Source organism: Hemitrygon akajei, chromosome 7 (genome assembly GCF_048418815.1).
Source record: "Hemitrygon akajei chromosome 7, sHemAka1.3, whole genome shotgun sequence".
NCBI lineage: Eukaryota > Metazoa > Chordata > Chondrichthyes > Myliobatiformes > Dasyatidae > Hemitrygon > Hemitrygon akajei.
The window spans coordinates 102,901,988-102,915,209 of record NC_133130.1 but is presented as its reverse complement, the minus strand read 5'-3'; the positions used below and the strand labels follow the sequence as shown (position 1 = coordinate 102,915,209).

Below are 13,222 nucleotides of genomic sequence, written 5' to 3'. Positions count from 1 at the left end.
GTGGTTAAGGAGGTGTACGGTGTATTGGCCTTCATCAATCATGGAATTGAATTTAGGAGCCGAGAGGTAATGTCACAGCTATATAGGACCCTGGTCAGACCCCACTTGGAGTACTGTGCTCAGTTCTGGTCACCTCACTACAGGAAGGATGTGGAAGCCATAGAAAGGGTGCAGAGGAGATTTACAAGGATGTTGCCTGGATTGGGAAGCATGCCTTATGAGAATAGGTTGAGTGAACTCGTCCTTTTCCCCTTGGAGTCGCTCCGTTGCGGAGGATGAGAGGTGACCTGACAGAGGTGTACAAGATAATGAGAGGCATTGGTCGTGTGGATAGTCAGAGGCTTTTTCCCAGGGCTGAAATGGTTGCCACAAGAGGACACAGGGGAGTAGGTACAGAGGAGATGTCAGGGGTAAGTTTTTTAGTCAGAGAGTAGTGAGTGCGTAGAATGGGCTGCCGGCAACGGTGGTGGTGGTGGATACGATAGGGTCTTTTAAGAGACTCCTGGATAGGTACATGGAGCTTAGAAAAATTGAGGGCCATAGGTAAGCCTAGTAATTTCTAAGGTAGGGAAATGTTCAGCACAACTTTGTGGGCCAAAGGGCCTGTATCGTGCTGTAGGTTTTCTATGTTAACAACATCTCCTCACTTTGTGTAATCCACAAACCTACTGATCAAGCCTTATGCATTTGCATCCAAAACATTGACATGAATAGTGAATAACCATTTGACCTCAGCTGCAAGGAAATATCTTCAAACCCCACCTTCTTCTTCATATTTCTAAGCCAATTTTGAATCCACTTAGCTAGCTCTCCTTAAATTTCATCAGACTTAACCTTCTAGACCAGCCACCATGCAGCAACCTTGTTGAGGGCCTATCTAAAACCCACGGTCCTACCCTACCCTTATCTACTCTGTTGGAAAATACTTCAGTTAATTTCAAATAAACAGTACTATTTCTCAATAGAGAAATCTGGGATGCTTTACCCTTGAAATAGTCAAATACCTATATGTAATACAAAGAATTTCAAATGAACTGCTGGAGGAACTCATCAGGTCAGGAACATCTGTGGAGGAAAACAGACAGTTGACATTTCAGGTTGAGTTCCTCCAGCAGATTGTTTATTGCTCGAAGCTGCAGCATCTACAGTCTTTCATGTCTCCATCTTATGCAAAGAGTCACAATGAGCTAATTGGTCTCATTTCGGTGCTAGATCATTCCAAGTGCTTCAACAGATAATTTGCCCCACTATAGGATTCTTTCTTAAGCAAGTTGGAAGCAAAGTGTTATTCATTGCTTGAGCCATGCCACCCAAGCCATCCCAACAAACCTAATCACTGAACAATTTACAATGAACAATTAACCTACCCAGTACATCTTTGGACTGTGGGAGGAAACTGGAGCACCTGGAGAAAACTTGTACATTCCATTGGGAGGACGTACAGTGACTCATTACAGAAAGGAGCTGGAATCGAACTCCTAACTCCAGAACACACTGAGTTGTAATTGTGTCACACTAGCCGCTACACAACTGTGGCACACTACACATAGAAACATAGAAAACCTACAGCACAATACAGGCCCTTTGGCCCACAAAGTTGTGCCAAACACGTCCCTACCTTATTTACAGCATTAGTTTAAAAATGCAGGGCAGAAGGGGCTATAGGGGTAAGGGCAAATAAAATGAAATAGAGTAAAAAAGACTAGAGTAGGCATATGTCCAACAACCAATCCCTATTCATTTATTAAAACCACTGAGGAAAGACATTGAAATGAATTAAGCCTTGTTTCAATAACAACAGTTGAGAGAAAATTTTTGCCCAATAATGCAGCAAATTCACAAAGAAAGCTGGAGATGGCAGCACATAGAAGGTGATGGGTCAGCAGTAAGTTAGAGGTGAAGACCAACTCTGGAAATCCACCTGGTCATTGTACACCAGTTTGTGACCTGGTACACAAGATTTGGACATGCAGCTTGACAACTTTTTCTGGCACAGGCTGCATCAAATAAGCAGATGGCATCAGAGTCAGTTTTTTGTTTCGCCTTTGCTGTGAATGGGTCTCCTTTTGGTCTTCAGTAGCTGCTGTCATCAAACAAAATTCATGTTACAATCACCATTCCCATATTTTGACATGTTACCTCTGTTACTTAACCTGAAATTGGCTCCAGGAGCAGAAATATTTACCTTCTGTGAAATATTCTTAAGCATTGTGTCAATATGAACCAATGTGGCCAGGAAGGTGCAGATACTAGTTTTTGAATTTTCAGGATTCTGCATAAAAAACAACAAAAGCAATAAAACTAGAGCATTGAAATATTCAAGTTGAATTACAAATTTATATCTTTAAGATATTTTAGCCATTTTCCACAAACAATGTCTTCAAAAGGTACTGATTCTTTTGAGAGTCATTTCCCACATTTTCAGTAAGAGATCATAAATGTCATTTTTTAAATGTATCTTGCACCCAGAAAACAAATTCCATTGCTTTGTTGAGAACTGCTGATTGCATAGCAAAGTTTAATTACAACTAGAGAACAGTCATCCAGCAGGGTCACGAAAGAGAACTGGCAAGACAGACCAATGTGCCAGATTCTGCAATCCGAATTATGGTAATCAGCATTACAAGCATCAGTGCCATTATTATATGTACATTAAAATGACAGCACATCCACAACAACCCAACTATCTCAATGCTGGTGACAGCAGAAAAGTTCTCTACAGACAACACTGATTTATGGGAAAAGAACATCACTGAATTTACCAAAAGTAATGTGGGATCTCGTTGACACCTACTGAATATCTAAAGGCCAAGTTGATGTTTCTAATAGTGGTGGACTCTAGGACCAGAGGGCACAGTCTTAGAAATGAAGGATGTCCCTTTAGTACAGAGATTAGGAGAAATTTCTTTTGCCAGAGGGTGGTGAATCTGTGGAATTCACTGGCAAACATGGCAATGGAGGCCAAATCATTGAATATATTTAAAGCAGAGGTTGATTAGAAAGGGTGTCAAAAGTTACAGGAAGAAGGCAGGAGAATGGGATTAAGAGGAAAAATAATCAGCCATGATCAAAAGGCCTTCAAACTATCAATCCTATGCTGACCATCAACAACCCATTTACACTATTGCAGCATGAAACCCATGCTCCTACAGAAATCCCACATTCTCTGCATATTCCCGTTACCTCACTCACAGATTCTACCACTCACATACACACACTAGGGACATTTACAATGGCCAATTGATGCACCGACCTGCACATTTTTACGACATGTGAAAATAGAAGCCAGTGAAGAAAGTCACATTCAATGTCAGAACTGAACCTGGCCTCTGGCATTAGTAGCTGCTCCATTTATAGAATATAGAACTCTACAGCACATTACAGGCCTTTCAGCCCACCATGTTGTGTTGACCATGTAACCTACTCTAGAAACTGCCTTGAATTACCCTACCACACAGCCCTCTATTCTTCTAAGCTCCATGTACCATCTAAAAGTCTCTTAAAAGACCCTTTTGTATCTGCCTCCACCACCGTCTCTGGCAGCCCATTCTACACACTCACCACTCTGTGTGAAAAACTTACCCCTGACATCCCCTCTGTAGCTACGTCCAAGCATCTTAAAACCATGCCCCGTCGTGTTAGCCATTTCAGCCCTGGGTAAAAGCCTCTAGCTACCCAGACAATCAATGCCTCGTCTCATCTTATACACCTCTATCAGGTCACCTCTCATCCTCTGTCACTCCAAGGAAAAATGGCCAAGTTCAGTCAACCTATTCTCATAAGGCACACTCCCCAATCCAGGCTCTGCTGTCCCAAAGCGTTATGACATTTCAACATCTACTTTAATTTTATGTATTTTTTAAAAGTTAGCACCCTGTGAAATGCTTGAAGCATTTGCTAAAAGTAGTACTTTCTCATGTATGGTTCGCTGACTTCCCAGCCACACTGCCACAAGCCAGCACCAGGGGGAGCGGAAAGTGCTTTTTTATGGTAGCTTTCCATGAGGTTAGCAGAGAGCACTTGTCACTTTGCTGTTGCTACTTTCCTGCTAATTCAATAGTCATATATTTTTCTATTGCACAAGCCATTGCCCGCAAGTTCATTTGCTATGCAGAGGTAAAACCAAAAGGTGTTGCATGGTCCACCTCCAGTTAGTATTCCAGGAACCGAGATTAAAATGAGATTAAGATTATCTTTATGTTTCACGTGTTCATCAAGGCATACGCTGAAATGCTTCATTTGCATCCATGACCAACACTGAGGCTGTGTTGCCTTTATGGCATTTGTTTAGTCTATTATATTTTCGCTTTAGTAATTCATTTGTTATCGTTTTCTAGTTAAAGTTAATATTGTTTAAAGTAAATTCGCTGTGATATATCGCGGCATGCGATGACGTCACACCCAGTTTCGCCGCGTCTTGTGGGGAAAATACTGGTTTGGAGAAACGGGAAGGAGGGGGCTCACATGTGCAGGATCAGCGCGAGAAAAGTTTTCTTTCTATGCACTAGAAACATCAGTGAAGCAACGCCGTAAGTTCATGAGATAATCGGTATGTTGAATTAAAAATGTTAACGCTGATTCTGTTAAAAGTAACGACGGTTGATAAGGTTTATGTTTTTGTTATTTAAAGAGTTGCGGATAGTTTGTGTTGAAGTGTATTTAAAGCAGTCGATGGCGTAGGTAGATTCTGACTGTATGTTGCACTTTAATGTAATATAGTTGTTGTAGTTTTACTTTTGCAAGTATTTATGATGTAAATGTGATATCAAGAAGGAAACAAATACTGTATATATTTTGTATTGTTTTATCAACAGTTTTCACCATACGTTAATGTGGAAGAGTGAACAGTAAACGGTTAATCTTACTGCGATCCTGTCTTCATTGACTACGGTTTACCTTGGTGTTTAGTTCAGAGTTCTTTTACTCCTGTGCGAGAACACTACAGTGAAAAGGCGGCATTATCAGGTGTTTCAAGTGCTGCAATGACAACTCGATCCAGCATCAAGTCGTTGCCATCCAGCGACAGGGGCAGTAGGGCATCAACAAGTAAGGCTGCCCATGCAAGAGCTAAGGCAGAAGCCGCCAAGGTGCGAGGTTGTACGCCGAACAAGAAGCAAAATTGAAAATGGAAGCGGCTGCCAGAGAAGCCGAAAACCAAATGGAAAAAGCTGCCAGAGAAGCCGAAAACCAAAAGGAAGCAGCTGCCAGAGAAGCCAAAAACCAGAAGGAAGCGGCTGCCAGAGAAGCCAAAAACCAGTTGGAAAAGGTAAGGATAGAGTCAGAGTTAGAAGTGCTGACGCTACACCGAGAAGCAGAAGCTGCCAGGGTGGAAGCAGAGATAATAGAAAATGCTGAAGAAATGCATGATCTGGTTGACGTAAAATCTACTTCAGAAAAGATCAGATTGGAACGCACAAGCGACTATGTCCGATCTCAAATAGACTTGGAGATTCGTTCTTCTTCTCCATATTTATATGCTAACGTCCCATTTCATGAGGAGTCTCAGAGAGGCCCAATTGCATCACATCCATCCGAGGAAGACAATTTACCCTTGCAACTCCGCGATGAATTCAAGAATGAAAGGGCTGATGACAAATACTTCTCGACACCAAACTTACCAAATTTGGCAAGAAGAGAGGCAAAGGCCAAATTCAGAACAGCAAATTCCATAACAGATGTACACCCTCAGTCATATACCTGCCGACATATTCCCCCAGCCAGCATGCCACTTGCAGTTGAACCCATGGCACAGTATTTAGCACGACGAGATCTCGTCACTTCAGGACTATACCAGTTCGACGATAAACCTGAAAATTACCGTGCATGGTACTCCACATTCGCCAACGCTATCCACGGAGTCCAGCTCGGAGCAACCCAAGAGTTGGATCTTATGGCGAAATGGCTGGGAAAAGAATCATGCGAACAGGTGAGACGCATACGTTCAGTGTACATTAACAACCCCAAGCTAGCCTTACGCAAAGCATGGGAGAGACTTCGGGAGTGCTATGCAGCCCCTGAAATTATTGAATCGGCACTATTCCGACGTCTGGAAAATTTTCCTAAGGTGTCAGCCAAGGACCACACTAGGTTAAGAGAGCTCGGAGATTTACTCATGGAGATTCAAGGTGCCAAAGAAGATGGTTATTTAACTGGTCTATTATACCTAGATACTTCATACGGGATTAGACAAATCATGGACAAACTTCCATTTGGGCTGCAGGAAAGGTGGGTGTCTGTTGGCTCAGAGTACAAGGAAGAGAACGATGGTCGATTTCCTCCCTTTGAGTATTTCATTAGGTTTGTGTGCAAGGAGGCAAAGAAGCGAAACGACCCTAGCTTCTTGAGTCCAGGTAGCAGTGCAACTTACACCAAGCCAGTTAAATCCACTTCGAATAATTTCAACATTAATAAACCTGTCTCAGTGCTTAAGACTGAAGCCTTTACAACTAACAATGACCCTAGCAAAAATTGTCCATTGCATAACAAACCCCACCCCCTCAAAAAATGCAGAATGTTTAGGAAAAAACCCCTTGAAGAGAGGATGGCCCTTCTCAAGGAGAAAAAAATGTTTTAAATGCTGTTCCTCTACCTCTCACCTTGCTAGAGAGTGTACGATCTCCGTGAAGTGCCCGGAATGTAATAGCACTAATCATGATGGGGCCATGCATCCCAGCCCGTTACCGCAAACCGACAAAGCTCCTTCACCCTCACAACAGGACGGCGGGGAGGGAGAGGCTCACTCCAGGACAACTGTTGTCAGCTTGAGCTGTACAGAAGTTTGCGGTCAAGCTCAGTCAAGCTGTTCTTGTTCAAAGATCAGCCTCACTAAGGTATACCCTAAGGGAGCCAAAGACAAGGCCATCAAAGCCTATGTAATTCTGGATGATCAGAGCAATCGCTCACTAGTCAGACCAGAGTTCTGTGACTTGTTCAACATTGAGAGTAATCAGTTCCCATACTACCTTAGAACTTGCTCAGGCAGCGTGGAAACTTATGGAAGGAAGGCAGAAGGCTTCCAGCTCGAGTCCCTGGATGGTAAAGTTGTCATCTGTCTCCCTCCACTCTTAGAGTGCAATGAAATCTTAAATAACCGCACTGAAATCCCAACGCCAAGTGCAGTGCTACACCAGCCACATCTCCACCACATTGCCAAGCACATCCCAGAACTGAATCCAAAAGCAGAAATACTCCTGCTATTAGGAAGAGACGTTCTCCAGGTGCACAAGGTTAGGGAGCAGGTCAATGGACCACACGACGCCCCCTTTGCGCAACGCCTGGATTTGGGCTGGGTGGTGATAGGAGAGGTGTGCCTTGGCAATGTACACAAACCTACAGTTAACACACTCAAGACCAATGTGCTAGAGAGTGGCCGCCATTCAATTTTTCAACCCTGCACAAGTTTCATGTGTATCAAGGAAGCACGACAAGGCTTTAACAAATGTAAAGTAACCGACAAGACGCTAGGTCAGTCAGCCTTCGCTCAAACTGAGCATGATAATAAACTTGCTCCATCAGCTCAAGACGCCATTTTCTTAAAAATAATGGACACCAAGGTCTTCAGAGATGAAGCAAATAATTGGGTTGCCCCACTACCTTTCAGAGAACCACGCCAGTGCTTGCCAAACAACAAAGAGCAGGCAGTCAAGCGGTTCACGTCCTTGCAAAAAACCCTGAAAAGGAAACCTGAGATGCAGCAACAATACGTAGCATTTATGGAGAAGATCTTCGCTAATGGACATGCTGAAGTAGCACCGCCACTGAGGGAAGGCGAGGAGTGCTGGTACCTCCCAACGTTTGGGGTTTACCACCCACAAAAGCCCAATCAGATCAGGGTGGTCTTTGACTCCAGTGCTCAGTGCGCTGGTGTCTCCCTTAATGACGTGCTCCTTACAGGCCCCAACCTTAACAATACCCTTCTCGGGGTCCTGCTGCACTTACGGAAGGAGAAGGTCGCAATCTTAGCGGACATCCAGCAGATGTTCCATTGCTTCTTAGTACAGGAGGACCATCGCAATTTCTTCCGTTTCTTATGGCGCAAATGTAACTTAGCTCGCACTGCGGACGAATTGGCCCAGGCAAAGGACGTCATCTTTAAAGCAACTCAAAGAGCAGCTTTTGCAGGGGAGTTTTCAGCTCTCCAAGTTAATAAACCAATACCAAAGGACAGCCCTTTGAGGAAATTCAACCCGATCCTGAAGAACGATATCATCTGCATTGGAGGCCGGTTAATACACTCCTAACTTCCAGCTGCAGAAAAGAGTCCAGTAATCCTGCCCAAAGACAGCCATGTGTCCTTACTGCTCACTCGCCATCACCATGAACAGGTAAAGCATCAGGGGCGTCACCTGACGGAAGGAGCAATAAGGGCAGCGGGACTGTGGATCTTGGGAGGTAAAACACTGATCAATTCAGTACTTCATAAATGTGTAACCTGCAGAAAACTGCGAGGCAAGTTGGAAGCTCAACGTATGGCGGACCTCCCACCAGAACGCCTCGAAGTCTGCCCTCCTTTTACATATGTGGGGCTCGACGTATTTGGTCCCTGGACTATCACTACGAGACGCACCAGAGGAGGACAAGCAGAGAGCAAGCGGTGGGCCATCATGTTTAGCTGCATGAGTTCAAGAGCGGTACACATTGAGGTCATCGAATCTTTGGATACATCCAGCTGCATTAACGCTCTCAGGCACTTCTTTGCGCTAAGAGGCCCTGCAAAACAGTTAAGGTCTGATTGCGGCACGAACTTTGTTGGAGCATCAAAGGAGCTGGGGATGGACAAAACGATGCAAAAGTACCTCAGTCAGCAAGGAGGCGCATGGCAGCAGATGATCGGTATCGCCAGAAGAATTCTTGATTCAATGTTTCTGCAGCAACGCACCCGATTGACCCACGAGGTACTGTGCACACTAATGGCAGAGGTCACAGCCATTATAAATGCACAACCACTCCTACCTGTGTCTTCTGACCCGGAAAACCCCTTCATACTCTCACCATCAATGCTCCTTACGCAGAAGGCAGGAGCTCCCCCTCCACCAGGGGACTTCTCTGATAAGGATTTGTACACAAAGCATTGGAGACAGGTCCAGGCTCTGGCAAATCGGTTCTGGTCTCATTGGAGACATGAATATTTACCTTTGTTGCAACACAGACAAAAGTGGACAGAACCCTGCAGGAATCTTCAAGTTGGAGATTTAGTCCTGCTCAGGGACAAGCAAATCGCCTGCAACAGCTGGCCAGAATCACTGCCACATTCCCTAGTAGGGATGGACATGTCAGGAAGGTTGAGTTGAAAACTTCTGACCAAGGTGATGTGAAAATTTACCAAAGGCCAGTTACAGAAGGCATTCTACTTCTACCTAAGGACTGATTTAGAGACTGAAGTTTTGTATTATGTTCATTGTGACCCTACAAAGGTCAGGCGGGGAGTGTGTTGCCTTTATGGCATTTGTTTAGTTTATTATAGTTTCGCTTTAGTAATTCGTTTGTTATCGTTTTCTAGTTAAAGTTAAGATTGTTTAAAGTAAATTCGTTGTCTGTGACATATCGCGGCATGCGATGACGTCACACCCGGTTTCACCGCATCTTGTGGGGAAAATACCGGTTTGGAGAAACGGGAAGGAGGGGGCTCACATGTGCAGGATCAGCGCGAGAAAAGTTTTCTTTCTACGCACTAGAAACATCAGTGAAGCAACGCCGTAAGTTCATGAGATAATCGATATGTTAAATTAAAAATGTTAACGCTGATTCTGTTAAAAGTAACGACGGTTGATAAGGTTTATGTTTTTGTTATTTAAAGAGTTGCGGATAGTTTGTGTTGAAGTGTATTTAAAGCAGTCGATGGTGTAGGTAGATTCTGACTGTATGTTGCACTTTAATGTAATATAGTTGTTGTAGTTTTACTTTTGCAAGTATTTATGATGTAAATGTGATATCAAGAAGGGAACAAATACTGTATATATTTTGTATTGTTTTATCAACAGTTTTCACCATACGTTAATGTGGAAGAGTGAACAGTAAATGGTTAATCTTACTGCGATCCTGTCTTCATTGACTACGGTTTACCTCAGTGTTCAGTTCAGAGTTCTTTTACACCTGTGCGAGAACACTACAGAGGCTGTGCCGGAGTCACCTCGCAACTATCACCATGCTTCTGACACCTATAGCCTGCCCACAACTTACTACCCACACATCTTTGTGAAACTGGAGCATGCAGAGGAAACCCACATAGTCAAAGTAGGAACATACAGACAGCGGCAGAAACTGAACCCAATCACTGGAACTGTAAAGCATTACACTTCCATGCTGTTCTTACTGTCTGCAAAAATCATTGTAAACCAGGGAGCTGAGAACACTTCAACACATTTCCATTGTGATCAGCTAAACTTGTCGGGAATGCAGCTCAGCCAATGCATTAATTTAACTAAATAATAAACAAAAATTAAAAACTGCAGATGCTAGAAATCTGAAGTAAAATAGAGAAGGCCAGAAACACTCAGCAAATGAAGCAGCATCTGTTGAAGGAGAAACAGAGTGAAATGTTCATCAGAAAGTTAACATTGTTTACATTAATGCTTCTAATTCTTAACATTAATGATGTTTCTCTTTACGCAGATGTTGCCTAACTTGCTGAGCAATTGATACAATTTGGTCCATCAGTTTAGTAGGTCAATACAAATTGGACTTTCTGAATACCCTGTACAAAATATTTCTGAAAAATAGTGCTTCAGAAGAAAAAAAGTTAGGCCAAGTTTTTGAATGCAAGGTCATCTGCCATTACTCTGCTATGAAGCATCATTAAGAACTAGTCTTCCTTTCAAATTCCACTAAGGTAAATTTTCACCTTTAGAAATCATAATGTGCTGCATTTAACAGTTGTCAAATTAATCAGGAAAACTGACCAATTAAGTTGCTTTGCTGAAATAGTCAAGCAAATTAGAAATAATGCATTGGGTTTCAATTAACTACAAAAGGATTTTTACTTTGAGCCATAATTATAACACAGATTTCTTTTAAAGCTTCACTTACAAAACAATTCCCCACGTAATGAGACAATGCTAATTAAAAATAATAAAGCTCTCCTTCCTTTTATGAAACCAGTTTTTTTCACTATTCATTTTATTCTATAATTTTGCTTTTGGAGAACATGTTATTGTACGAATTAATTCTGTTATAATGCAACATCCACACTAAAGATGAACTACATTGAAGACAGGTGCATATCTTAACATTGTGAAGAGGCTTAAATTTAAGGTCAAAGATGGAGGCAGATTAAGTATTTGTCAATAGTTCCAAAAGGATTGTTTTAAAAACTTTTTACTTTGAGATGATGCAATAAATAGTAGCTGCATCCTCTCAACGTAAAAGAACCAGCAATCACCCATTGGGGTTCAATTCCCACTGCTCCCTGTAAGAAGTTTGTACATTCTCTCTGTAGTCGCATGGGTTTCCTGGGATATCTGGTTTCCTCCCACATTCCAAAGATGCACGGTTAAGGTTGATGAGTGGTGGGCATGCTATTATGGTGCCAGAAGTATGGTGACACTGGCAGGCTGCCCAGCACAATCCTTGCTGATTTGATTTGATGAGACAAATAAAGTTAATCTTTAGTAAACCTTCTACTTTCGGTGTCCTTTGCCCACAACATCAATTCTATTAATACCATGGCAAGTATTACAGACTAACTCATTTCCCCAGAGCCCAAGTCAATACCAAACATTGTTTTCCAGTCGAGATAGTTTTGAACATCAAGCCACGGCAGCACAGCGGTTGGCTCAATACTATGATAGAAGCTTCCGACCTGCTGGTTTCTTCCAACATTTTGTGTGTTGCTCAGTACTTACAGCATCTGCAAAATCTCTTGTGTTTATGTTAACCTTTATCACTACTACTTAAACATTTCCTGATGCCCTCCAACCTATAACAGTAATTTTAAATTCTGCTGAACTTCCATCCCCACGCAACATTCATCCTTCACATTCCATCTGTCATAACATAGGATTGTCTCTTAATGTTTCAAAGTTAAAATGCTGTTTCCAATTGCCTTGCCTGAACTGTAAATTTCTCCAACACAAAACCAAAGAGAATGCAGATGCTGGAAGCTGGAGCACTCATGACTGTGGCCAGGTTCTGCTCCAAATTCATCTTCAAGTTTGTAGATAATACCACCGTTGTGGGCCGAGCTGTGTCGAGTCAGAGTACAGGAAAGAGATAGAGAGCTTAGTAACATGGCAGCGTAACAACCACCTTTCCCTCATGTCAACAGAACAAAAGAAATGTTTATTGTCTTCAAAAAGAGGGGACAGTGCACACACCCTTTCCACATCAACAGAGCTAAGGCTGAGAAGGTTGAGGGCTTTAAGTTCCTAGGTGTGAATGTCATCAATCACCTGTTCTGGTCCAACCATCATGATATCACAGCCAAGAAAACTTACTAACTCCTCTATTTCCAAAAAAATTCCTATGTCCCCATCAACTCTTACCTAACTTTCCATGCACCACATAAAGTTAAATGTAATTTTGCTGAACACTAAGTTTACATTGAGAGTCTGTGTATTCATGCTACACTTGTGTAACATGACACCCCAGGATACAACTGAGGAAGATCTGTACTAGCAAGGCGGCTGGACCAGATGGAGTTTCCCCACGATTACTGAGGGCCTGTGCGACTGAGTTGGGAGAACCACTACAGCGCATCTTCAACATGAGCCTGGAGCAGAGAAGAGTACCCAGACAGTGGAAAACATCCTGTATTGTCCCGGTACCGAAGAAACCACAACCAAAGGAGTTGAATGACTTCAGACCTGTTGCCTTGACGTCGCACGTGATGAAGACCATGGAGCGGCTGATAATACAGAATCTGAGGCCACAAACCAGGCACGCCCAGGATCCTCTTCAGTTTGCGTATAAGGAGAAGGTGGGAGTGGAGGATGCCATCACGTATTTGCTGCACAAATCACTCTCTCACCTAGAGGGGGTCAGTTGTGCTGTGAGGATTACATTCCTTGACTTCTCTAGTGCCTTTAACACCATCCAGCCCAAGATCTTAAGGCACAAACTAACGGAGATGGGAGTAGACTCTCACATGGTGGATTGGATAGTGGACTACTTGACAGATAGACCTCAGTATGTGCGGTTGGGAGACTGTAGGTCTGACACGGTGGTCAGCAGCACAGGGGCGCCGCAGGGAACCGTACTCTCTCCGGTCCTGTTCACCCTGTACACA

General features: G+C 43.0%; 1 protein-coding gene across 6 annotated transcripts in view; it reads right to left on the bottom strand.

Moving 5' to 3' along the window:
* LOC140730748 (probable methyltransferase TARBP1) overlaps positions 1-13,222 on the bottom strand; it is a 384,497-nt gene that overhangs the window by 165,847 nt on the left and 205,428 nt on the right. For all 6 annotated transcript variants that reach the window (XR_012099667.1, XR_012099666.1, XR_012099668.1 and 3 more), the window contains exon 23: positions 2,186-2,272. Coding sequence is in view for 3 of the 6 variants with exons in the window: in XM_073051594.1 (XP_072907695.1) it covers positions 2,186-2,272 (87 nt within the window). In the remaining 3 variants the exon portion in view is untranslated. The remainder of the gene's footprint in view (positions 1-2,185; positions 2,273-13,222) is intronic.